The sequence below is a fragment of the Callithrix jacchus genome, chromosome 6, assembly GCF_049354715.1.
Source record: "Callithrix jacchus isolate 240 chromosome 6, calJac240_pri, whole genome shotgun sequence".
Classification (NCBI taxonomy): Eukaryota; Metazoa; Chordata; class Mammalia; order Primates; family Cebidae; genus Callithrix; species Callithrix jacchus.
Genome location: NC_133507.1, coordinates 151,458,807 through 151,486,427, shown reverse-complemented (window position 1 = coordinate 151,486,427; position 27,621 = coordinate 151,458,807). Strand labels below are relative to the sequence as shown.

The 27,621-nt window shown below is 44.5% G+C and overlaps 2 protein-coding genes across 51 annotated transcripts in view; one reads left to right on the top strand and one right to left on the bottom strand.

The window, feature by feature from the left end:
• Window positions 1–21,282, bottom strand: part of FBXO36 (F-box protein 36) — an 80,534-nt gene extending 59,252 nt beyond the window's left edge. Inside the window, exon 1 of the mRNA XM_003733252.6 lies at window positions 21,165–21,282. Within this exon, the coding sequence (XP_003733300.4) occupies window positions 21,165–21,260 (96 nt within the window). The 5' untranslated portion in view covers window positions 21,261–21,282. The remainder of the gene's footprint in view (window positions 1–21,164) is intronic.
• A 496-nt stretch (window positions 21,283–21,778) lies between these two features.
• The window catches only part of TRIP12 (thyroid hormone receptor interactor 12), a 160,270-nt gene continuing 154,427 nt past the window's right edge, over window positions 21,779–27,621 (top strand). For 37 of the 50 annotated variants that reach the window (XM_078328785.1, XM_078328783.1, XM_078328777.1 and 34 more), the window contains exon 1: window positions 21,779–21,899. The gene's annotated coding sequence lies outside the window, so the exon portion shown is untranslated. Of the gene's footprint in view, window positions 21,900–22,023; window positions 22,211–27,621 lie in introns of those variants that run through there. The other 13 variants (XM_078328773.1, XM_078328767.1, XM_035305994.3 and 10 more) reach the window with 1 other exon arrangement.

The window sequence follows — 27,621 nt, the reverse complement described above, 5'->3', positions numbered from 1 at the left end:
TTCAGATGAATAGTATTTACTTATTATGAAGCTATTGAGAACAAGGAACTACTGTGATGAAAAGAAAATTCAGCTGGGCACAGTGCCTCACACCTGTAATACTAGCACTTTGTGAAGCTGAGGCAGAAGAATCACTTTAGCCCAGGAGTTCGAGACTAGTCTGGGCAACAAAGTGAGACCCTGTCTCTACCCCCACCTAAAAAAAAGAGGCAAGCATAGTGGCATGAACCTGTGGTCCCAGCTACCTGGGAGGCTGAGGCCAGGAGGTCGAGGCTACAGTGAGTCATGATCGTGCCACTGCACTCCAGCCTGGGTGACAGATCAGGACCTTGTCTCAAAAAAGATTTGAGATGAAAGTATTAGTGTTACTCAGCATCAATAGTGAACTTCTGCATTTTATTATACAATTAAGCCTGATCCATGCAGCTGATAATAAATCTGTTCTCCATATTACATCCAACATGAACTTTAAACATTGCAAGCCGAATCACCATATCTCACCAAGCCTAAAATGCCCCTGACGATATAGGTCACATCATTATTTTACACATCGCCCAGAAAGAAAATAATGCTAATTAAACTTTGATTTCAGAAATAGAAAAAAAGTGTCTCAGAATCATTGGAATATGGTATGCTAACCACTTCACCTCCTTGAAAACCAGTAATTTGGCTGGGAGTGGTGGCTCACGCTTGTAATCCCAGCACTTTGGGAGGCCAAAGTGGGCAGATCACTTGAGGCCAGGAGTTCAAGATCAGCCCGGCCAACATAGTGAAACCCCGTCTCTACTAAGAATATGAAAATTAGGTGGGTATGGTGGCGGGTGCCTGTAGTCTCAGCTACTTAAAAAGCTGAGGCGGGAGAATCGCTTGAACCCAGGAAGCAGAGGTTGCAGTGAGCAGAGACCGCACCATTGCACTCCAGCCTGGGCGACAAGAACAAAACTCCATTTCCAAAAAATAATAAAATTAAAAAAATGAATAAATAGAAACCAATAATTTTTCATGTTCTCAGTATCAGGACAAAGCTCCTGACCAAGTTCTACAAAGCCAGCACAGCCTGGCCCCTGCCTCGTCACCCTGACTCTCTGTGCTTCAGCTGTGTTGGCCTTTTTTCCACTCACCCAATCTTCCTGATCTCTAGTCAAACTTCACATCCTCTGAGGAGCCTTTCCTGATCTTCTTGACAAAGGCCACGTCCTACCATAACACAGTGCAGAACACGAGTGTCTCTCTTTTCTTTTTTTTAATAAAGATGGGGGTTTTACCATGTTGGTCAGGCTGGTCTTGAACTCCCGACCTCAGGTGATCCGCCCACCTTGGCCTCCAAAGTGCTTGGATTACAGGCGTGAGCCACTATGCCCAGCCGAGTGTCTCTTTTTATTGCTTTTTTTAAGTAGGCTCAGAAGGGAAAGGGTATCTCTTCTTGCTCAGGGACCATAATAATCTCTGTATCATTCCAATTTTAGTACATGTGCTGCTGAAGCAAGCACAAGTGTCTCTTCTTGATAGCGCTTACCATGGTTGACAGCTTAGTTTTGCTTATGTTTATCTGATCACTTTTTTTTTTTTGTAAGACAGAGTCTCACTCTGTCACCCAGGCTGGAAAGCAGTGGCAGGATCTTGGCTCACTGCAACTTCCAGCTCCCAGGTTCAAGCAGTTCTCCTGACTCAGCCTCCTGAGTAGCTGGGATTACAGGCACGCGCCACCATGCCCGGCTAATTTTTGTACTTTTAGTAGGGATGGGGTTTCACATATTGGCCAGGATGGTCTCAAACTCCTGACCTCGTGATCCACCCACCTTGGCCTCCCTAAGTGCTGGGATTACAGGCATGAGCCACCACACCTGGCTTATTTTTGTTTGTTTGTTTGTTTTAGACAGAGTCTCGCTCTGTCGCCCCAGGCTGAAGTGCAGAGGAGCAATCTTGGCTCACTGCAGCCTCCGCCTCCTGGGTTTCTGTGATTCTCTTGCCTCAGCCTCCTGAATAGCTGGGATTATAGGCCACCACGCTGGGATTATAGTGCCACCACGCTGGCTAATTTTTTGTATATATATATATATATTTTTTTTTTTTAATAAAGATGGGGTTTCACCATGATAGCCAGGCTGGTCTTGAACTCCTGACCTCAGGTGATCCACCCACCTCGGCCTCCCAAAGTGCTAGGATTACAGGTGTGAGCCACCGTGCCCCGCAATTTTTTGTATTTTTAGTAGCAACGGTCTTTCATCATGTTGGCCAGGCTGATTTTGAGCTCTGGACCTCAAATGATCCACCCTTCTTGGCCTCCCAAAGTACTGGCCTTCTTCTCAGTATCTTTATCTCCCACTAGACTGTAAGCTTCATGAGGGCAGAGACTACATACTTGGCTCCCACCTGCTATCCACAGTGCTTGGCACAGCACACAGTAGCACTTGGTACACAGGAAATACTCGAACATTTGTTATTAATGGAATGAGCCGAAGTCCTTTCTTTTCTTTTATTTTCCGTCCTTCCTTCCTTTCTCTGCCTCTCCATCTTCCCTCCTTCCTTCCTTCCTGTTTTTTTTTTTTGAGACAGGGTCTTTGTCACCTAGGCTGGAGTGCAATGGCATTTCGGCTCACTACAACCTCCGCCTCCCAAGTTCAAGTGATTCTTCTGCCTCAGCCTCCCGAGTAGCTGGGATTGCAGGTGTGTGAGATCACGCCTGGCTAATTTTGTATTTTTAGGAGAGATGGGGTTTCACCATGTTGACCAGGCTGGTCTCGAACTCCTGACCTAAGCCTACCTTTGGCTCCCAAAGTGCTGGGATTACAAGCGTGAGCCACCATGTTCAGCCCATTTTGTAAAAAAATGATTCATGCTGCTGATTTTAGGACACCCTTCAATTCCAAGGATCCAAAAGATGCACTAGAGGACAGAAAGACTTCTGCTTCAGAGTTGAATCATTAACAATATCCACCAAATTTTTGTCTCCTTATTACAAATACCAAATTCAGAAAAAAAAAAAGCACTGAAAATTACTTTATATGTGTTAACACTTTCCCTAGCTCGACAGTATTATTATTATTATTATTATTTGAAATGGAGTTTTGCTCTTGTTGCCCAGGCTGGAGTGTGCTGGTGTGATCTCGGCTCACTGCAACCTCCACCTCCCAGGTTCAAGTGATTCTCCTGACTTAACCTCCCAAGTAGCTGGGATTACAGGCATGCACCATCATATCTGGCTAATGCTCAATATTATCAACACATAGTGGTCAGTGTGCTTTTGTGAACTGTCAGTGTTCCAAGATTTTGTGCTGAGCTGGTGCATCTCAAATTCTCGTGATTTTCAGGCTACTCTCTGCTCCAATTATACTTGCTTTGTACAGGCACAAATCCAGAGGGTTGGTGAGAGCTCAGCTTTCCCAAACAATAAAATATTTGTAAGAAATTCTACCGTATTCACAGTGATGACACATGCTTTCCTCTGTGGCATGCATCAAAACATGTTTGAACATCCAGATTTTGGAAGCACAAGTTAAGGCATTAAAATGTGGCATATGGCTGGGAGTGGTGGCTCACGCCTGTTATCCAAGCACTTTGGAGGCCAAGGCGGGTGGATCACCTGAGGTCAGGAGTTCAAGATCAGCCTGACCAACATGGTGAAACCCCGTCTTAAATAAAATAAAATAAAATGTGGCATATAACACATTTGAGGGTGTAGGTATTTTTTTTGGATTGCAATTTTGAAATTAAAAATATTTCTAAAGAGGAGGTTAGAATAAAATGGTCGCAGAACCTCAGAAGCACATTTATTTGTAAAACCAATGAATAGGCTGGGCACAGTGGCTCATGCCTGCAGTCCCAGCACTTTGGGAGGCCATAGTGGGTAGATCATTTGAGATCAGGAGTTCAAGACCAGCCTGGCCAACAAGTGAAAACCCGTCTCTACTAAAAATACAAAAATTACCTGGGCATGGTGGCAGGTGCCTGTAATCACAGCTACTTGGGAGGCTGAGGCATGAGAATCCCTTGAACTCAGCAGGTGGAGGTTGCAGTGAGCCAAGATCGTACCCTGCACTCCAGCCTGGGTGACAGAGCTCTGTCTAAAAAATAAAAAGAAAGAAAGAAAATAAAATAGTTGGCCGGGTGTGGCGGCTCATGCCTGTAATCCCAGCACTTTGGGAGGCAGAGGTGAGTGGATCACGAGGTCAGAAGCTCAAGGCCTGCCTGACCAAGAATGGTGAAACCCCCACTCTACTAAAAATATAAAAATTAGCCACGCATGGTGGCAGGCGCCTGTAATCCCAGCTACCTGGAAGACTGAGGCAGGAGAATCACTGGAACCTAGGAGGCAGAGGCTGCAGTGAGCTGAGATCGTGCTGCTGCATTCCCTCCTGGGCACAGAGTGAGACTCTACCCACTCCCCACTCCCCCCCCCACCAACAAAAAAAAAAAGGAAAAAGAAAGAAAAGAAAATAGTCATGAGATGACTAAAGGGTTACTATAATCGCTTTTATGGAAAAGGTAAAATCTGACTGATTTGGTGCTGGTATTTAACGTTTCTTCTGCATTTCCTGCTGTGTATCAGGAAGACCGCTGAGTGATTTTTCCACACAGCATACCAGTTGGAATCCCTAAAGATGCTCAGAGAAAAGAGGGCTCTGGGCCATAGGAAAAGCTCTCCTCTGCAATCTTCTCTTTGAGATTCATGAGGCAAAATAGGATTTTAAAGACTCTAGAAATTCCAGAGAAAAGTAGCAAATATAATTTTGTTTTACTTACAACTGTCTAATCTTTTCTAATCTAACATAAAATTTTTTTTATGTTTGTGTATTGTTTCTTTATAAGGAGAAGGGGGGTGGGCATGGTGGCTCATGCCTGTAATCCCAGCACTTTGGGAGGCCGAGGTGGGCACATCACCTGAAGTCAGGAGTTTAAGACCAACCTGGCCAACAGGGCGAAATCATGTCTCTATTGAAAATACAAAAATTGGCCGGGTGCGGCGGCTCAAGCCTGTAATCCCAGCACTTTGGGAGGCTGAGGCGGGTGGATCACGGGGTCAAGAGATCGAGACCATCCTGGTTAACATGGTGAAACCCCGTCTCTACTAAAAATACAAAAAATTAGCTGGGCATGGTGGCACATGCCTGTAAATCCCAGCTACTCGGGAGGCTGAGGCAGGAGAATTGCCTGAACCCAGGAGGCGGAGGTTGTGGTGAGCCGAGATCGCACCATTGCACTCCAGACTGGGTAACAAGAGCGAAACTCTGTCTCTGAAAAAAAAAAAAAAGAAAATACAAAAATTAGCTGGGCATGGTAATGTGTGCTGTAATCCCAGCTACTAGGGAGGCTGAGGCAGGAGGATTGTTTGAATCCAGGAGGTGTAGGTTGCCGTGAGCCAAGATCGTGCCATTGTACTCCAGCCTGGCGAAAGAGCAAGATTCTATCTAAAAAAAAAAAAATTCCCGGTGGCTCACACTTGTAATCCCAGCACTTTGGGAGGCCAAGGAAGGCAGATCACCTGAGGTCATGAATTCAAGACCAGCCTGACCAACATGGAGAAACCCCACGCCTACTAAAAATACAAAATTAGCCTGGTGTGGTGTTACATGCCTGTAATCCCAGCTACTCGGGAGGGAGGCTGAGGCAGGAGAATTGCTTGAACCTGGGAGGCGGAGGTTGTGGTGAGCCAAGATTGCCCCAGTACACTCCAGCCTGGGCAACAAGAGTGGAACTCTGCCTCAAAAGAAAATAAAGAGACGTGGATCTAGGTATTTTGTATCAGCTGGACTCCAACTCTTGAGCTCAAGCAATCTTCCTGCCTCAGACTTCTCAATAGCTGGGACTATAGGCTCACACCCCTGCATCAGGCTCATGATGCTTCTCTTTGAGAAATACTGGCCTGGAGTACCTTTTACATTCATATGGTTCTCACTGTATTTGTGAAGTAGCCAAAGGTTTAACTTTACAGAACAGAATGGAGCATCAGGCAGGTTATATGCCAGGTCACACAGCTACTAATGCACAATCTTTTTTTTTTCTTTTTTTGAGACAGAGTTTTGCTCTTTTGTCCAGGACACAGTGCAGTGGTGTGATCTCAGCTCACTGCAACCTCTGCCCCCTGACCGGGTTCAAGGGATTCTCCTGCCTCAGCCTCCTGAGTAGCTAGGATTATAGGTGTATACCACCACATCCAGCTAATTTTTGTATTTTTAGTAGAGATGGGGTTTCACCATGTTGGCCAGGATGGTCTTGAACTCCTGACCTCAGATAATCTACCCATCTTGGCCTCCCAGAGTACTGGGATTACAGGCATGAGTTCAGGCTCTAATACACAATCTTTGATACAAACTCAATTTTTCTTTCTTTTTTGAGACGGAGTTTCACTCTTGTTACCCAGGCTGGAGTGCAATGTCGTGATCTCGGCTCACCGAAACCTCTGCCTCCTGTGTTCAAGCAATTCTCCTGCCTCAGCCTCCCAAGTAGCTGGGACTACAGGTGCGCACCACCATGCCTAGCTAATATTTGTATTTTTAGTAGAGACGGTGTTTCACCTTGTTGACCAGGATGGTCTCAATCTCTTGACCTCGTGATTCACCCGACTTGGCCTCCCAAAGTGCTGGGATTATAGGCATGAGCCACTGCGCCTGGCCTACAAACTCAATTTTTCTAAAACAAAACAAAACTAACTCCAGTGCTGCTTCTAGCATAAAACACTAGATTTTCTTTTTTTGAGACAGAGTCTCTCTCTATTGCCCCGGCTGGAGCAAAGTGGCACAATCTCAGCTCACTGTAACCTCTGCCTCCTGGGTTCAAGCGATTCTCCTCCCTCAGCCTCCTGAGAAGCTGGGATTACAGGCTTGCCACCACACCTGGGTAATTTTTTTTCTGAGACAGAGTTTTGCTCTTGTTGCCCAGGCTGGAGTGCAATAGCATGATCTCAGCTCACTGCAACTTTCACCTCCCCACTTCAAGTGATTCTCCTGCCTCAGCCCCGTGGCTGGGATTACAGGTATGTGCCACCACACCAGGCTAATTTTGTATTTTTAGTAGAGATGGGGTTTCACCATGTTGGTCAGTCTGGTCTTGAATTCCTGACCTTGTGATCCATCTGCCTCGGTCTCTCAAAGTGCTTGGATTACAGGCGTGAAGCCACCGTGCCCAACCTAAAACACTACTTTCTTAGCTGGGCATGGTGGCATGCACCCGTATTCCCTGCTATTAAGTGGGCTAAAGTGGGTGGAGCCCTTGAGGATGGGAGTTGGAGGCTAGAGTGAGCTATGATTGCACCACTGCACTCCAGCCTGGGTGACAGAGCAAGACCCTGTCTTTTTTTTTTTTTGAGAGGGAGTTTCGCTCTTGCTACCCATGCTGGAGTGCAATGGTGCGATCTCGGCTCACCGCAACCTCCGCCTCCTGGATTCAGGCAATTCTCCTGCCTCAGCCTCCTGAGTCGCTGGGATTACAGGCACGCGCCACCATGCCCAGCTAATTTTTTGTATTTTTAGTAGAGATGGGGTTTCACCATCTTGACCAGGATGCTCTCAATCTCTTGACCTCGTGATCCACCCGCCTCAGCCTCCCAAAGTGCTGGGATTACAGGCTTGAGCCACTGTGCCAGGCCGACCCTGTTTTAAAAAACAAAAAACAGAGGAATGATCCAAGATGGTCGATCGATAACAGCTCGGGATTGCAGCTCTGAGTCAAAGCGCAGAGAACTAGAGGACGCCACACTTTCAGACGAATTCTGGTCCCTCACGGAGCATAAGATCTCCAGTGGAGGAACCACACGGGTCGCCAGTGCGACTCTTGTGGCCGGCACAGTGGTCTCGCCGGCACCTTGGCGCGGCAGCTCTCGGCGCAGAGTAAACGAGACTGGTTCCCCTTCTGACCGAGGTTTGGAGCCCAGGGAAGGCAGAGTCGCCCATTATGGACACAAGAAGGAAGCCAGACTGGAGAATCCTGGGCAGAAAAGCACCATCAGTCTTAATGCCGCCGTTCTGGCCCTGGGAACTAACAACTTGGATGTCCAATCAAGAGACCTAATCTGAAAGTTGGTAATTTCAAAGACGACAGGAGGATAAATTTACAATGATGGGAAGAAACCAGCGTAAAAAGGCTGAGAATATTCAAAATCAGAACGCCTGTCCCTCTAAAAATGATCACAGTTCCACATCAACAATGGAACAAGGCTTGATGGAGAACGAGCGCATCCCAATGACAGAATCACTCTTCAAGGAATGGATAATAAGAAACTTCTGTGAGTTAAAAGAACATGTTGCATCCCAATGTAAAGAAACTAGGAACTTTGAAAAAAGGTTTGACGAAATCCTATTGAGAATAGACAACTTAGAGAGGAATATAAGTGAATTAATGGAACTGAAGAATACAATACAGGAACTCCGAGAAGTATGCACAGGTTTAAACACTTGAATTGTTCAAGCAGAAGAAAGGATAACAGAGGTCAAAGTCCAACTTAATGAAAGAAAACAAGAAGACAAAAATAGAGATAAAAGGATAAAAAGTAATGAGCAAAGTCTCCAAGAAATGTGGGACTATGTGAAAAGACCAAATTTACGTTTGATAGGTGTACCTGAATGCGACGGAGAGAATGAATCCAAGCTGGAAAATACCCTTCAGGATATTATTCAGGAAAATTTTCCTGAACTAGCAAAGCAGGTCAATATTTAACCCCAGGTAATACAGAGAATACCACAAAGATATTCCTCAAGAAGAGCAACCCCAAGGCACATAATCGTTAGATTCAACAGGGTTGAAACGAAGGAGAAAATACTAAGGGCAGCCAGAGAGAAAGGTCAGGTTACCCACAAAGGCAAGCCTATCAGACTTACAGCAGATCTCTCAGCAGAAACTCTACAAGCCAGAAGAGAGTGGGGGCCAATATTCAACATCCTCAAAGAACAGAACCTTCAGCCCAGAATTTCATATCCAGCCAAACTAAGCTTCACAACTGAAGGAAAAATAAAATCTTTTATGAACAAGCAAGTACTCAGAGATTTTATTACCACCAGGCCTGCTTTACAAGAGCTTCTGAAAGAAGCATTACACACAGAAAGAAACAACCAGTATTAGCCTTACTAAAAATGTACCAAAAAGTAAAGAGCACCAACATAAAGAAGAATTTTCATCAACGAATGGATCAAACAGCCAGTTAACATCAAATGACAGTAACCCTAAATTTAAATCGACTAAATCCCCCAATCAAAAGACACAGCCAAAACCCAACAGCATGTTACATCCAGACCTGTTTCACATGCAAGGATACACAAAGACTCAAAACAAAGGAATGGAGAAAGATTTACCAACCAAATGGAGAGCAAAAATAAATAAATAAATAAATAAATAAATAAATAAATAAAAAGCAGGCGTTGCAATTCTCGTAGCGGATAAAATAGATTTTAAAGCAACAAAGATATAGTGGTAAAAGGATCAATACAACCACAAGAGCTAACGATCCTAACACCCAGATACATAGAGACTTAGATTCAATGAGACGGAATATTAATAAGGATATCAAGGACTCGAACTCAGATCCGGAACAAGTAAACTTAATAAATATTTATAGAGCTCTCCACTTCAAATACATAAAATATACATTCTTGTCAATACCACATCACACCTACTCATAGGTTTAAATGAAACATTAATTGGCCATTATTAATACCCATTTTTTTTTTTAGAATAAAGCAATATTTCCGTTCACCCTCCCTCTCTCTCTTCCTCTTTCTTTCTCTCCTTTCCTCAGTTTTTTTTTCTTTCCTTCTCTCAAAAAAAGAAATCAACTTGTAAACCTCTAGATCCAGGTCAGCAATGTCTCTCTCATTGCTTGAATTCCTTCCTTCCCTTCCCTCCCTCCCTCCCTCCCCTCCCTCCCTTCCTTCCTTCATCCCTTCCTTCCTCCCTCCCTTACTCCTTCCCTCCCTTCCTGCCTTCCTCCCTTCCTCCTTCCCTCCCTAAAAAAAAAACAAAAAAAAAACCAAAGAAAAACAAAAAACAAGGCCGGGCACGGTGGCTCAAGCCTGTAATCCCAGCACTTTGGGAGGCCGAGGCGGGTGGATCACGAGGTCAAGAGACCAAGACCGAGACCATCCTGGTCAACATGGTGAAACCCCGTCTCTACTAAAAATACAAAAAATTAGCTGGGCATGGTGGCGCGTGCCTGTAATCCCAGCTACTCAGGAGGCTGAGGCAGGAGAATTGCCTGAACCCAGGAGGCGGAGGTTGTGGTGGGCTGAGATCGCGCCATTGCACTCCAGCCTGGGTAACAAGAGCAAAACTCCATCTCAAAAAACAAACAAACAAAAAACAAAACGCTGTCTAAAAAAAAATATATATATACATACACACACACACACACACACACACACACAAAAAACCGAAATACTACTTTCATGTGGAAGAGCATTTTTGTTTTTCGTTTTTTTTGAGATAGAGTGTTGCTCTGTAGCCCAGGCTGTAGTGCAGTGGCACGATCTCAGCTTACTGCAACCTCCACCTCCTGGGTCCTGGTTCAAGCAATTCTCCTACCTCAGCCTCCCAAGTAGCTGGGATTACAGGCACAAGCCACCATGCCCAGCTAATTTTTGTATTTTTTAGTAGAGACGGGGTTTCACCACGTTGGCCAGTCTGGTCTTGAACTCCTGACCTCGTGATCTACCCGCCTCGGCCTCCCAAAGTGCTGGGATTACAAGCGTGAGCCACCGCACCCGGCCTGGAAGAGCATTTTATCTTATTGTTTTGAGATGAAGTCTCACTCTGTCACACAGGCTGGAATGCAACTGCGCTATCTCAACTCGCAGCAACCTCCACCTCCCAGGTTCAAGTGATTCTCCTGCCTCAGCCTCCCGAGTGGGATTACAGGCATGTGCTACACACCCAGCTAATTTTTGTATTTTTAGTAGAGACCAGGTTTTGCTATATTGGCCAGGCTGGTCTTGAACTCCTGACCTCACATGATCCACCCACCTCGGCTTCCTAAAGTGCTGTCATTACAAGGGTGCGCCATCATGCTGGTTGGGAAACATCATTTTAGAGCTGGCATCAAGCTTAGTGATCTCTTACACTGGTAACCTTATTATGCTAAAGACGCAAATAGGGCCCAGACAAATGAAGTGCCTCACCCCAGGTCAAGAGCTTGCAGACAGCAGGAGGAATGAAAGGATCCCTGACTCAGTGACTCCCAACTAAGTGCTCTACTGCCCCATATAATTATGAAGCAAATCTCTGTCACTGTACGGTGAGTCAGGGATTAACCGCCCAAATTGAGTAGGCACTCACAGGTGCCAAGTGAACAATTTACCTGGTGGAAAAAGGTGATGCGGGAGCTATGTCCAGTTGTCACATGATTTTGAAATGAGTCATGATTCAGGAGCCACTTGACTGGACTAACTCAACAGCAAATATTGTTATTTTTAAGAGTTTAGTCACCTTACTTGGATCATGCCATCCCTCTCCTAAGTGCCATATGCCACTTAAGAAAAAATTAAAGAAATTAAAAATTTCTGACTAAAAGTGATTTCACAACTCAAATTGGGCACATCCTGGAGTGTCACAAGACAAAATGATTGAGAATCATTTTTCGGAGGTGTGTCAGACATGAGGAATAGAATAATAATGCAGTTTATTATTTTAAACACCTGGCCTAACCTGTAGGGCAGGGAAGGGAATGTTCACTGCACTTGCTGCTGTCAGGAGGAGCCTCGAAGGAGTAAATAACAGCAGGAGGGAAAACCACAGCACACCCTGAGGACGGTTCCCTCAGAACAGCTGAGCTGAGGTTCTCAGGTGCAGCAATGGAGGGGGTAAAGCATCGGCATGATCCTGGCTCACTGCAACCTCTGCCTCCCAGGTTCAAGCAATTCTCCTGCCTCAGCCTCCCGAGTAGCTGGGATTACAGGTGTCCACCTCCATGCCCGGCTAATTTTTGTATTTTTAGTAGAGATGGAGTTTCATCACGTTGGCCAGGATGGTCTCGAACTCCTGACCTCAGGTGATCTGCCCACCTCGGCCTTCCAAAGTGTTGGGATTACAGGCATGAGCCACCGTGCCCAGCCTAAAGCATCTCTTTTAAGGGAAGAGGAAAGAATAGGGGACTTAGGAAAAAAAGAAACCCAGCTGAAAAGAGGAGTGTAAATCAACACATAATAGAGAAGAGGAAAACATTTTTCTTTAAGATATAGGGTCTCATTCTGTTCAGTGAAGTACAGTGGTATGATCATGGCTCACTGCAGCCTCAAACACCTAGGTTCAAGTGATCCTCTCGCCTCAGCCTCCTGAGTAGCTGAGACTACAAGTTCATGCAACCATACCCAACTAATTATTTATTTTTAAAATAGAGATGGGGTCTTGCTATGTTGGCCAAGTGGGTCTTGAACTCCTGACCTCAAGTGATCCTTCTGCCTTGGTCTCCCAGTGTGCTAGGATTACATGTGTGAGCCACCACGCCTGGACAATTTTTAGATTTTTTTGTAGAGATGGGACCTCGCTATGATGACCAGGATATGGAAAATAAATAAGCAAAAGTATGATACTGACTTTTGGAATTTGGGCATGGTAGCTTGGAAGTCTGCAGAAACATTCATCTCCATCAGTGGGCAACACTCCCTTAGGGACATAGAAAGAAAAGCAGAAGCCAAAGGGAAATGTGTTTCGTCTCCTCTGCTTTGTCTTCTCTATGTATGTGCATCTGGGGGACCTTCTGTGTGTGTGTGTGGGGGGGGTGGGGGAGACTGGAAAAGAACATGACTTACAGGTTCCTGTGTCCCTTAGGAGTATACTATTCTGATGTTAAATTGATTGGACCCCATCCAGCTCCCAAAATATGCAACCTGCTATTTATTTAATATCATTTTAATTTACTTGAGAAATTATTTTTCTTTTTGTTTTTTTGAGACAGCAGTTTCCCCCTTGTTGCTCAGGCAATGGCGTGACCTTGGTTCACCATAACCTGCGCCTCCTGGGTTCAAGCGATTCTCCTACCTTGGCCTCCCGAGTAGCTGGGATTACAGGCATGTGCCACCACAACTGGCTAATTTTGTATTTATAGTAGAGATGGGGTTTCTCTGAGTTGGGCTCGAACTCCCAACCTCAGGTGATCCACCCGTCTTGGCCTCCCAAAGTGCTGGGATTACAGTCATGAGCCATCATGCCTGGCTGAGAAATTCTGTTCTCTCTCTTTTTTTGTTTTTAAAGATAGGGCTCCACCACGTTGGTCAGGCTGGTCTTGAACTCCTGACCTCAGGTGATCCGCCTGCCTTGGCCTCCAAAGTGCTTGGATTACAGGCGTGAGCCACCATGCCCGGTCGAAATTCTGTTCTTTAAGCTTTATTGGGAGCCAAATAATTCCATAAATCTATTCAGTGGACCACCTTGGCCTTACTTTGCTCTCCACATCTTTTTTTTGAGCTCATTAGTACCATCTCCCCATCAAGGCAAGAAAGAGCAATCCTTTAGTTTCTCAAAAGTAATTATTACTTATATTAAAAAGAAAAAGAGGCCAGATGCGGTGGCTCACACCTGTAATTGCAGGACTCTGGGAAGTCGAGGAGGGCAGATCACTTGAGGTCAGAATTTCTAGACCAGTCTGGCCAACATGGTGAAACCGTCTCTACTAAATACAAAATACAAAATTAATAAATAAAATTTATTAAAATACAAAAATTAGCCAGGCGTGGTGGTACTTGCCTTTAGTCCCAGCTACTTGGGAGGCTGAGGCAGAAGAATTGCTTGAACCTGGGAGGTGGAGGTTGCCGTGAGCCAACATCATGCCACTGCACTCCAGCCTCGGTGACAGAGCAAGACTCCGTACCCCTCATTCCCCCCAAAAAAGAAAAAAAAAGCTCAGAAGTTTCTAGACAGTAAATCCTTCTTAAGGATGGGTATAGTGGTTCATGCTTGTAATCCCAGCACTTTGGGATGCAGAGGCGGGAGGACTGCTTGAGCCCAGGAGTTGGAGGCTGCACTGAGCTGACCGCACCACTGCACACCAGCCTAGGTAACCGAATGACCCTGCTTCTAAAACAAAAAAACCTTAAAATTTTGCAAGGAAAATTAGAGAATTAATCAATTTGCACTCTCTCTAAAACTGCAGAATTAGAATTATTTTCCCTCAACTAAAGAAGGAGTTTGTGAGACAGCCATCAAAGCTATGTCAATATTCAGTGAGGGAAGTGGGTCAAAGGTGGTGCTGGGCAAACAGGAGGAATGCAGGCAGGACACCACCTCAGAGTAAGTTACGCATTTACAATTTTTTTTTTTTTTTTAGATGGAGTTTCACTCTGTCATCCAGGCTGGAGTGCAGTGGTGATCTTGGCTCTCTGAAACCTCCACCTTCCATGTTCAAATGACTCTCCTGCCTCAGCCTCCTGAGTAGCTGGGATTATAGGCATCTGCCACCACACCTGGCTATTTTTTTAATTTTTAGTAGAGACAAAGTTTCACCACGTTGGCCAGGCTGGTCTTGAACTCCTAACTTCAGGTGACCTACCTGCCTCAGCCTCCCGAAGTGCTGAGATTACAGGTGTGAGCCACCACGCCCTGCCTGGCTACACTTTCATTTTAAATCTTTATTGCTTTTCTCCGATTATAAAAATAAATGCTCATGGTAGAAAATTCAGGTCTTTCAGAAATATGAATGCAGACAGTAAAAATCTGTAACTCTAAGAGTACACCATTCCAGCTTTTTCTTTTAATAATTATTTAAAACCTAACATTTATTTAAAATACTTTAAAAAAAGTAGGATCTTGCTATGTTTAATCCAGCAACTTGCTTTTCTTGCTAAAGATTTTATTTGGTCTACTGAGTAGACAGAGATCCACCGCATTGTTTTTTAAAAGTTGGATAGTATTCTACAGCATGAATGAATCACAGTTTAACCACATTTCCTCTCATGGAAAAATGTTTTTACAATTATTTTACTTTGGTGAATAATCTTGCTCACATATCCTTGTGCACATGTGAAAGCATTTTTGGACACCCAAATCACAGAAATGGATGTGCTGGGTCAACGGGTATGTGCGGTAACATTTTTATTAGACTGCATTTACATATTAAATCTTTAACATTGGTCTGTAGTTTGAAATGGCGCTAGCTCAATTTTTAGTTGTCTCTCGCCTAGCCATCACCAAGTCTGGTTTTAATTCCTTTGTCAAAAGTTCATTGAGGTGACAGTTTCCTGTCACAGGCTGGCATGCAACCTCAGGTGTTTTCAGTCTGTTAGTGCTACAACTCAAATGCACTTCTAAAATAATTCCTATATTTTTTAGGGAGGTGAGCTTTCGCATTTCTTTTCAAATGGCACTAGCTTCAGATATCTTTTTGGAGCTTTGGATAGGATTTAGTAAAAGATAAAACAGGACTAATCTATTGCCCAACTCTAACTTCTTTTTTTTTTTTTTTTAAAAGATGGGGTTTCACCATGATGGCCAGGCTGGTCTTGAACTCCTGACCTCAGGTGATCCACCCACCTCGGCCTCCCAAAATGCTAGGATTACAGGCGTGAGCCACCACAGCCGGCCCCAACTCTAACTTCTTTCATCTGCTGGAATTAACTGTAACATATTGGTGTTTCGGACAACCACTTGGGTTATTGGCTGCAAAAGCCCTTATCTGCCAATTCCCACCTTATTCTCTTTCTAACACTTTTCCAGTATTTATCATGTTAAACCTAAGGTAACTGCTCTGGCCTCCTAAGCAACAATTCCATTTTGAGAGGATAAAGAAGACAACATTTCAAGAGAACAATACTGGTAACAATACCCTCCTGCACCACTTTCGTTTGCTTCTTCTGGACTCAGATTTTTAAAACGTCTGTACTCATTAACTTAGCAATAGCTCATGAACTTCCTTTGGTGTTAAAAAAAAAATACAACATATAAAATCATTAAAGTGTTTTTACAAATCAAATACTAGCTACATTCTCCCCACTATACATAAGAATACATATGCTTCATGAGAATAGGAACTAAGTCATATTCAAGATTCTTTCTAGCCCTGGCCCGGCACAGTGTCAATACCCTGCAATCCCAGAACTTTGGGAGGCTGAGGCGGGCAGATAACTTGAGGCCAGGAGTTCAAGACCATCCTGGTCAACATGGTGAAACCCTCGTCTTTAATAAAAATACGAAAATTGGCCGGGCATCGTGGCGGGTGCCTGTAATCCCAGGTACTGGGGAGACTCAGGCAGGAGAATTGCTTAAATCCAGAAGGCAGAGGTTGCAGTGAGACGATATCGTGCCACTGCACTCCAGCCTGGATGACAGAGTGAGACTCTGTCTCAAAAACAAAAACAAAAAAAACAAAGATCCTTGCCAGCCCTAATACTTTATGAATCTACTAGTTTTCAAAGAATTAGAATCCAATATAAGAAAATATATGTATACTAATAGAACTAGAGTAATACTTTTTTTTTTTGAGATTGAGTCTCGCTCTGTCACCCAATGGTGAGATCTTGTCTCACTTCAACCTCTGCCTTTTGGGTTCAAGTGATTCTCCTGCCTCAGCCTCCTGAGTAGCTGGGTGTGGAGGCACACGCCACCATACCCAGCTAATTTTTTGTATTTTTAGTAGAGATGGGATTTTGCTATATTGGCCAGGCTGGTCTTGAACTCCTGGCCTCAAATGATTTGCCTGCCTTGGCCTCCCCAAGTGCTGAGATTACAGGCATAAGCCACCCTGCTCAACGTTTTATTGTTGTTGTTGTTGTTTTACTTTTAAAAAAAATTTTCTAGGGGCTGGGTGCTGGGCATTTTTTTTTGAGACGGAGTTTCGCTCTTGTTACCCAGGCTGGAGTGCAATGGTGCGATCTCGGCTCACCGCAACCTCCGCCCCCTGGGTTCAGGCAATTCTCCTGCCTCAGCCTCCTGAGTAGCTGGGATTACAGGCACACGTCACCATGCCCAGCTAATTTTTTGTATTTTTAATAGAGACGGGGTTTCACCATGTTGACCAGGATGGTCTCGATCTTTTGACCTCGTGATCCACCCGCCTTGGCCTTCCAAAGTGCTGGGATTACAGGTTTTTTTTTTTTTTTTTTTTTTTTTGTAAGAGAAGGGTTCTTGCTATGTTGTCCAGGTTATTCTGGAACTCCTCAGCTCAAGGAATCCTCCCACCTAAGCCTCCCAAAATGCTGGGATTATGGGTGCGAGCCACTGGGCCAATTCCTGAGTGAATCTTTGATTTAGAAAGTAGTGCACTTTTTCTTTTTTATTTCTACAAGAGTTTGGAGAATTTTTTCTTTTTTTAATTCCTAGCACAGTGCACTATTTTTTCTAAAGCTTGAGATCACGATCATCATAAAGATCAGCTTTGGGAAACTAAATTGACCTCACGCTATACTCTGAAAATTATTATTTTTTTAAATATATATTTTATTGCATTTTAGACTTTGGGGTGCATGTGAAGAATATGCAAGACTGTTGCATAGGTACATACATGGCGATGTAGTTTGCTGCCTTCCTCCCCATCACCTGTATCTGGCATTTCTCCCCATGTTATTGAAAATTATTTTTCTGAATTAAAAAAAAAAACTCTGAGTTGGGCATGGTGGCTCACACCTGTAACCCCAGCACTTTGGGAGGCCAAGCGAGGCAGGCAGATCACAAGGTCAAGAGATAGAGATCATCCTGGCCAACATGGTGAAACCCCATCTCTACTAAAAATACAAAACTTAGCTAGGCTTGGTGGCATGTGCCTGTAGTCCCAGCTACTTGGGAGGCTGAGGCAGGAGGATTGCTTGAACCCGGGAGGTGGAGGTTGCAGTGAGCTGAGATCATGCCATTGCACTTTAGCCTGGCGACAGAGCGAGACTCTATCTCAAAAAAAGTAAATAAATAAAATAAAAAGAAATAAGAAACCCCAAAACAACAACAATATGGTATCATGTCGTAAAAGAGAAGTGACTGTGTAAGCATACAATATATTTGAAATGTTACTATATACACAAAGAAAATATTTATGTACAATATTTATATTCTGGAGTATGTCAATGGTGGTATGACACTAAGGAGAGAAATATTTGCCGTGAAATCCATGTCAAATGCGCCGTTATTTGGATGTAAGGCCAATGAAAAAGACACAGTGAAAAAGAGACTAAAACACAGAATCAGCATGAAAGAAGGATTCATCTAAATCTGGGGTATAATTTGGTTAATATACAACATAAAATAAAGACAGAAGAAAGGGAAGGAAATGTATAAGAAATAATTTTAGAAAGTCATTCCAGAAAAAATCTATCTTATAAAACACATTTTAATGCTAGTCTTTTAGTACTTATTTATGTCAGGCCACTTCTTACTAGATGTTTGGTTTCCCGTGCTAAGACTCAGAAAAATTGTCTTGTGGTTAGAAAATAGCATATTCTCAAGGCAGTTGACTCAAAAGTATATTTTTTTGGCATGCCATTTTTTACAACCAATTTTACTTTAAAAAGAGGGTGAATTAATTAGCTTGGAGATTAACTCTCACTGGTAGAAGTGTAGTGGATTTATTCAGCATGCTTAAAAAAGAAAATGGATGAGAACTTAGGACTCTCTCTCTATGTGACTGACAGAAAGTAAAGAACCTGAGATAAAAAAAAAATTAAAAAAGAAAGAAAAAGAAAAATTAAGAACACTGAAGGGATGGTAGGAAAGATTTCTTAAAACAGAGTAGTTAGAGGAAGGTATGCAACTAAGTTAGACTCGAGGGCAAAGTCTGAAAACCCCAACAACAGAAGTATTCTTTCTTTTTCTTTTTATTTATTTATTTTATTATTCAAAAAAATTTTTTTTAAAGACAGGGTTTCACCATGTTGATCAGGCTGGTCTTGAACTCTCGACCTCAGGTGATCCGCCTGCCTTGGCCTCCAAAGTGCTTGGATTACAGGCGTGAGCCACCACACCCGGCCAAGAAGTATTCTTTAGGAAAATTAATGCCAGGAGCACTCCTAAGGTGAATTTACTAAAATAAAATGGAAAACAGATATTCAGCCTGTTGAGGCTTACAAAGGAAATAAATGTAGCATACCTGTAATACCAGACCCTCAAGGGAAAGAAAATGCTTTAAAAAGACAAATTTTTCAAGGCTGTAAAAATTAAAACATTCTAACTTACTTCAGGTATATGAAAAGAGAAAATCATGTAAGATTAGAAGATATTATATTTTTGACCATTCGGAAAGTAAAGAACTGTTATGATCATAAATATCAAAGCTGGCCAGGTGTGATGGCTTTGTCTGTAATCCCAGCACTTTGGGAGGCTGAGGAGGGCGGATCACCTGAGGCCAGGAGTTCAAGACCAGCCTGGCCAACATGGCAAAACCCCTCTCTACTAAAAATAAAAAAAAAAAATTGGACAGGCGTGGTGGTGGGCACTTGTCATCCCAGCACTTTGGGAGGTGGAAGTGGGTAGATCACTTGAGGTCAGGAGTTTGAGACCAGCCTGGGCAACATGGTGCACCACCATGTCTCTACTGAAAATACAAAATTTAGCCGGACATGGTTAAGATTACATAGCACATGCCTGTAATCCCAGCTAATGGGGAGGCTAAGACAGGAGAATCGCTTGCGCCCAGGAGGTGGAGGTTGCAGTGAGCTGAGATCATGGCACTGCACTCCAGCCTGGGCAACAGAGTGAGATTCCATCTCAATAAATAAATATATAAATCTTAAAGCCAATGAAAAAATCAATAATCCGTTTTAAAAATGTACAAAAAGGACGCCTTTCAGCATTCCATAAATCGCTAATTCAATATACAAAAACCCCTACAAACACTTTAATTAAAATTTTGAGGCTGACTCTGGGGCCACTGCCTATTGGCCCTGCTCTCAAGAAGTAGTATACTAAGAAAGTTAAATTTTTTTTGGGTATTTCAATTTTTTTTTTTTTTTTGAGACAGAGTCTCACTCTGTTGCCCAGGCTGGAGTGCAACAGCAAGATCTCAGCTCACTGCAACCTCAGCCTCCCGGGTTCAAGCAATTCTTCTGCCTCAGCCTCCTGAATAGCTGGGATTACAGGCGCCCGCCACCATGTCCAGCTAATTTTTGTATTTTTAGTAGAGAAAGGGTTTATCCATGTGGGCCCTGGTCTCAACCTCCAGACTTCGTGATCCTCCTGCGTCGGCCTCCCAAAGGGCTGGGATTACAGGCGTGAGCCACCACGCCAGGCCTCTAAATCTTAAATTAAAAAATACATATATTAACATTTATATTTTAAAATATGCTTTTAAAAACATCAAAAAATTAACTTATTACGTATTTTAAGGACTCCTGGACAAACCGAGGGAATAATCAATACGAACACCAAAACAAATATATATGAAATTCAAAATTTCATTTTATAGGAATAGTATCTGTTCATTCAGGCACTGGTTGCCTGAATGAATTATTCAGTGACAGGCGTAAACTCAGTCAGGATTAGAAACGTGTTTCCAGCGGAGGCCCAGCTCAAGTTGAGAATTCATGGACCCAATCATCCAAAAGCCCACCTTCAATAACTACAGTAGGCATAAAAATAGGCCGATGGTTACTTTGGTGATAATATAACTCTCGGTCTTATTGTTGTGGAGCAGATGTCATTATGGGTGGGGCTGAAGCACATAGCAGCTGAAACGTTTTTATACCACTCCCCTCGCACACTTTCAGTGGGAGAGAAGGGGCTCCAAAAGGTAAGAGAAGGGCTCCCAATAGTCAGTTGCTGGTAGTAATAACTAAGTTTTGATGTGGCCGCGGTAGGCGTAAAGGCCACAAAAAGATTTTTAAAAAATTCTCCATGATTAATTCCTATCCTGGAAAACAGACCATCTCCTTTTCCCCTCCCTAGCCGCTCCTCCTTGGGACATTTGGCTGAGTCTTTCTTTCCCTCCTTCCCACGCTGAGGTGAGGCCGCACGCTAATCTAGGACGCCGATTTTTCTCTTCGCGCGGAGGAACTCTACGGGTAAGAAGCCGGGATGGCGGGAAAGGAGCGCGCGGCACCGCGGGGAGGCAGAGAAGGCTTGCCAGGAACTAGTCGGCTTGGGGAGAGCAGGGACATGCGGGCCGCCGGTCCGAGGAGGCAGAGGTGACGAGGAAAATCTCCCGGCGCGGAGCAGGGACTGGGCGCTTCCGGCGGGCCACGGTTGTTCTCGGCCTAGCGCAGCGCGTCTCCCGGGCCCCAACCAGGTCGGGAGGGAGTTAGGAGAGAGGGTAAACCGCGGCTCGCACTTGCCTGAGACCGGGTGACCAGTAACTGGTAATAGTCTTTGCTTGGCGGCGGGCCTTGTCCTACAATTTCGAACAGAGTCTCCGGCAGCCACGACGCCATCTTGGGACGCCACCGCCGTCGCTAAGACAACCAGGAAGAGGCGGGGTTTGGTGGGGTCAAGGGGCCAAAACCCTAGTTTAAATCGAGCCACGCTTATGAGCTGGCAGAAGGATTTCTAACTTGGGGCGATCGTCCCTTCTTCCAAGGGTCACAGGGAACCCTGATCCGTGAAATTTCCAGCTCTAGGTCCCGGGTGACCCGAAGGGGAATTAGTTCCTGCTACCACGGAGGGGAGGGGGTGACCCCAGCGGAGGGATACCAAGCGGAGCTTCACAGTCCCCTTCCTGGTCCCTCGATGAGCTTAGGAGGAGATCGGAGGCTGCTGAGAGGGTCGAGCCGGGCGGCGGCGGAGGGAGGGGCGATGTGATGGGCCGCCAGTAGGCAGTGGGGCTGGTCCCGCGGACGAGCCCGACAGCCGGAGCCCGAGGGCAAAGTAGTTCCCTGAGGGTGTCTGAGCGGGCGGGGAGAGAGGCGGCACGGGCGGAGGCGCACGCCGGCAGCGGTGCTGCGGCTCAGCTGATAATTGAAGGGACCCGGAGCTGCCGCCGCCGCCGCCGCCGCTGGGGGGGGGTGGGGGGAGCGAGTGGAAGTTACTGCCGCGCCACCGAGTCCGGACCAGAGACTTTGGGGCCTAACTAGGTAAATGGGGCGCAGCTCCGGGCGGTGGGGGCAAGCCTGGGGGGAGGGGGCCGGACTGAGGGGTTGGGGGGGCGGGGGGAGGAGCTGGAACAGAAAGTCCCAGGAAGCCCGGTTGTGTCATCGCGGAGATTCGGCCCCCGCTTGGCCTGCTCCCGGCGCCGGAGGGGCCGCGGAGGGACCGTGCCCGGGGTTGACGGGAGAGACGCTCCAGGGCGGCCGCGGCCGGAGGGACCGGGGCCGGGCGGGAGGTGGGGGTCGCTGGGTCCCTCCTCCGGCTCCCGGCAATGAAGAGGGCCCTTCACAGAAGCGGGGTAAAGCTTGCGGGTGTTGGGGAGCTCGGCGGGGGTCGAGGGGGGCCGGAAGTGGGCTTTGGAGCTTGGAGGGTGTCTGGGAAGAGAGAAAGTGGGGGGCCGGAAGTGCAGGTGGGGAGTGTGAAGACGGCAAGGGTTCCCCGGAAATGGGACGAGGGGCCCGGAAACCGGGAGAGGGGAGGCTCCGGGGCCATGGACGGCCCGGAAATGGAAACTAGGGAGCAGCTCGAGTGACAACAGTTGTGGGAAGCGAGGGTCAGAGGAGGGAGAGGCCGGAGTGACTTTAGACCTCAGTAAGGGGTTTCCTGCACAGGGGGACGGTGAGGAGTGGTTGAGGGCGGGTGAGTCCGGAGACTGGGTCTGCGCGGGGCAGTTTTTTAAGCCGTGGGAAGTTGGGGCTGAGGGAGGAAGATGACGAGCGGGGCATGCAGGGGGGCCCAAAGAAGCCGAGAAACTTGACTGAGAAGAATAGAGCATCCTTTTAAATAGATAAGAATGGAAATTGGTGGTAGGTGGGTTTCACTAGGACTTGGGGGAGGGAGGTGGGCCAATTGTCACCCCAATCGTATTAGCATTCAGAGCGAGTCAGGCGATTAATTTATTTATACGTGGATTACATAAAACCTATTACAACGTTTGTCCATCAGTTCAGCCTCTCTCCTTCCTTCTCCATAGTGAGTGGGTTTGAAGTACAGGGGCAAGTTAGAGGGGAGTTCGAATAACGAAGGTAGTAAAATCTCAAATCCTATCCTCGGCGTCTTTCCCTTCCTCAGAATGAGAAATCCTTCATTTCTTAGAGGGAAAAATGCGGAAAAACATAAAAACACATGTAAATCGGGGGAGGGGCGAATAACGTTTAAACTGCTGGTGGGGTACAGGAGGGAATTGGTTAGTCTACGTGGTAAAGAGAGAACCGAAGGGGCAGCTTTCAAGCCCTTAAGATGTTTGGTTTTTTTGATAATGCTGTTTTACTTTGTCTGGGGTTGGTTTAGCCTAAGCATCGAGTCTGGTGGTCGGCATAGTTATTTTGCTTGGTTAGTTAATTGGGGGAGGGAATGTGTCTGTGTGTAAAGGTTGGTGGGGGGCGGGTACGGTAATAGCGCAGTGAATCCGTTCTAAGTGGACGCCTAACTGCTCTCCTGCTGTCTCCCTGGTCGCGGTCCTCGGTCTTGCCTGGGCTGCCAGATCACCCGATCTCCGGGCTTTAGTCTGTTTTTTAGGCCCTTTAGTGATGTGTTTAACTTTCTATTCCTCTCGAGAGTCTCAGTAGATATTTTTGGCATTTCATTTTTTAAAGACCTGGCAAGTTGAGGCTCAGCGTCTCCTCTTTAAAAACAAAACAAAAAATACAGGGTAGAAAGTTGAAAGAGCTATTGAGTGGGGTAAAAAACCGACGCTCAGAACAAAGGTCCTAGTTGTGTTAGAAAAAAAGGCAAGAGGCCTGTATATGAGGTCTGTGTGTGTCGCTTTTACACTCCAGGGGGGGTTGAGGAATGGAATTGGCAGAGGTTTAGAGACAATAAATTGTAGAGGGTTTTATTGAGGCTGTTTTTCTTATTTATTCGATGCAAAGTGATCAATATTAAGTGTAAGTTTTAGAGTATACCAAAATTCTAATTCTTTTTTTTTCTTGACACTTCCTGCTCTGTGTTCAGCCCCAGAAATGTTGAACTGCTGTGACTCTATCGTCTTTGAGGGACTGAGGGAGTTTTTATTCCATTTATTTTAAGTTTAAGACCTTGTACATAACATGGTTTGGGTTTGTGGGCTATGTACACGTCTACCTTTCTATGAATGTGCCAATATCCCTAAGAATTGGAAAACTGTAATTAAGATTATCATTGTTTTCATTTAGTTCCCAGTTTTTCAGGAGTATGAGCAGTTTTTAAATCTGTTCAGCTGACATTTATACTACTTAGTTTGTGTCTATGAACAGGCTTTTTTTTTTTCCATTTACTTTGACAAAGTTTGAGGACAATTTTGGTAGAGTTCCAGAAGGTGCTAATCTAGTTACATTTAAAAAACCAAATGGAATGCTACCCAGACCGCGGTAAAATCAGTACTTTCACCTGGCGAAGTAAATTTGTAGTAATGTATGCTTCCTTTCCCATTGTAACTTTTTTTTTTTTTTTTTTTAATTTATTTAAAGACAGAGTCTCTGTCACCCAGGCTGGAGTGCAACTTCTGCCTCCCAGGTTCAAGCGATTCTCCTGCCTCAAACTCTGGAGTAGCTGGGATTCCAGGCATGCACCGCCACACCCGGCTAATTTTTGCATTTTTAGTGGAGATAGAGTTTCACCATGTTGGCCAGGCTGGTTTTGAACTCCCTACCTCATGTGACCCCCCTGCGTTGGTTTCCCAAAGTTTCTGGGATTACAGGCAAGAGCCACTGTACTGGCCCCAGTGTAACTTTTAAGATTATTTTATTTATGTTATCTAGACAAGGTTTTAATATCCTGCTTTAAGGTTGTCATCCTAGCAGTGAAAACATGAGTGGCGTGGAAATTCACACACTAACAGTTAGTAGCTTTGTGACTTTGAGCTAGTCACTTGCCCTATCTGGTTTTCATTTATTTTTTCTGTAAAATGGAGTGGGGTAATCTTTATTCTACCTCACTGGGTGATTGTGAGACCCAGCAGATTTAATGGCTGTGAAAAACAACAACATGCTAAATAAATTAGTTTCAGAAAATTACATTAGCTGTTTTGAGGTCATTTTTTAAAAGATACAATTTCTCATTTGTGGTGGTGGTCCATGGGGAAGGGGAGAATTAATGTAAAGTAGGTTGAAGGTACAAAGTTATAGAACTTTATAAATTGAAATTGCTGCTTAATTGATAGTAGAATTTGGGCCTAATTTTTGTCTTATTTAAGTTACTTTCTTTTTTTGGCATCAGCATACCAGATACACTTTTTGGCCATACATTCTACTCTATAAACTTGTTAATCTGTTTAAATAAACTTCAAATTTGTTTACGTTTTCCTTTTTTTTTTTTTTGAGACAGAGTTTCGCTCTTGTTACCTAGTCTGGAGTGCAATGGCACGATCTCTGCTCACCGCAACCTCCACCTCCTGGGTTCAGGCAATTCTCCTGACTCAGCCTCCTGAGTAGCTGGGATTACAGGCACGCGCCACCATGCCCAGCTAATTTTTTGCATTTTTAATAGAGACGGGGTTTCACCATGTTGACCAGGATGGTCTCGATCTCTTGACCTCGTGATCCACCCACCTCGGCCTCCCAAAGTACTGGGATTACAGGCTTGAGCCACTATGCCCAGCCTTGTTTATGTTTTCATTGATAAAATGTGTACCTTTGTACCTGGTCTAGTTTCTACTCTTATGAAATTGACTTTTTTTTTTTTTGAGATGGAGTTTTGCTCTTGTTGTCCAGGCTGGAGTGCAATGGCGCAATCTTGGCTCACCACAACCTCTGCTTCCCGGGTTCAAAGTGATTCTCCTGCCTCAACCTCCTGAATAGCTGGGATTACAGGCAGGCGCCAACCATGCCCAGCTGATTTTGTAATTTTAGTAGAGATGGGATTTCTCCATGTTGGTCAGGCTGGTCTTGAACTCCCGACCTCAGGTGATCCTCTCACCTTGGCCTCCCAAAGCGCTGGGATTACAGGTGTGAGCCAAATTGACTTTCTAATGTAAGAGATTACAGTTAGGGAATAATGCTTCTGAATCTTGGTCACTGTTTTTTTTTACAGAACCTAGGGAACTTCCCCCCTTTTAAGTGGACAGGTAGGGATCTTTTTGAGCAAATGTGATACCATTTGCCCCTTTATTTTTCTGTTTACTGTGGTCCTTTGATGGACTCAAGTCAAAACGGCAACCTATTTGGTTTTTTATCTTCACTGAAATTGTTTATTGCAATTGCCAGTTTGACTTGGACTTTCCCTCATTTAAATAAAGGGAGCACCCACTATGTACAGAAAAACATAGAAGATAAAGGAGGTAAAGAACAACTTAGAACTCATCCCTCTTGAGATCACTTCCTCAAACAAATTTCTGCCTGTGATCTTTGTATTTCTGGTTATCTGTACTGGCTTCATTTCTGCATTACAGTATTGCATTTGTTGACATGTGTTGCTTTTGTTTCCCTGATTGGATTATAGGCTTCCTGAGGGCAAAGTTGATTTCATACAGTTGTGGTGTGTGTGAAGGTACACTAATAAACCTAATTGGTCTGATTGGAGTGGGGAGGTGGGAAGATTGTTTGAGGCTAGGAGTTTTAGCCGAGGCAGCATAGTGAGACTCATCTTCAGAAAAAAGAAAAAAAAATAGCTGAGCATGGTGGCATGGATCAGTAGTTCTAGGCAACTCTGGAGGCTGAAGTGGAAGGATTGCTTAAACCCAGAGATTTGAAATTAATAGTGAGGTCTGGTCACACCACTGTACTCCAGCCTGCTTAGAAGGGTTCTTTGATCCCAGCAGATTCTTCAGAATGCTTTCTGTTGGTTGGTTCAGTGATCATGGCCTCTTCACATCTCCCCTGACTAATGTGCCATTAAAGGTCCTGGATGGGTATCAACTGTCACTGCCATGTTTTAGTGTTAAGCCACTGGATTAATCTGTTCCACTTTTTTCATAGGCCAAGCTTTAGTTTAATAGGGCCAAGCCTGAGGGGACTCCAGGCCAGACAGGGTGGAAGAGTAAAAATCTGGTGGATATTACACAATCAATATAATTTTTAGATTGTTGTGTATAATCTTAGTGCCTGGTAATTCTTAACATGTAGTGTAATGTAATATAAGTTTTACTTGTGTATTTTCTTTTAGTAATTGTGTATCATTTCAGCAACTGTGTTACACACTTAAAGACATAACCTCAAAGCAGTTGTTCTTTACCTCTCTCCTGGGTTTCTCTGTGCATAATGGATGCTTGCTGTTATTTGTAATAAATAGATAAGTATACTGATGCTAGACCTGTTCCTCGAATTTTTTTTAAGTAAAATATAATGTCTTGGATTTTTAAAAAATATACTTCTTTAATATCCTAACTTACTGATAGTTTTAGGTTATTGGCAAAAAGAGGTTGTTTCCTAGACCGAATTAAGTCTTTTAAGTCATTTTTCTCTGAGGCTTTTTAGATTTTGGTTGTTTCTTGTGATTTCATTAAACTGGATTGGAAAAAGGGAACTTACCCATTATTCAGTCTTATGTGCTTTGTCTTGAGAGTGCAGAAGCTATTGGCAGTAGTCAGTTTCATGGTTATGCTTGATTTAAAAGTCATTAAGGTGGTCTAGAGTGAAAAAGCTACCTGCAACTCTGTGTTTTCCTTAACAGCACTGTTCAACTGATTATCTGATTTAAAGGCAAGACTTAGGTTCCAGTCCTGGCTATACACTTCCATCTTTGTAACCTTGGGCGAATAATTTTTTTTTTTTGAGATGGAGTTTCGCTCTTGTT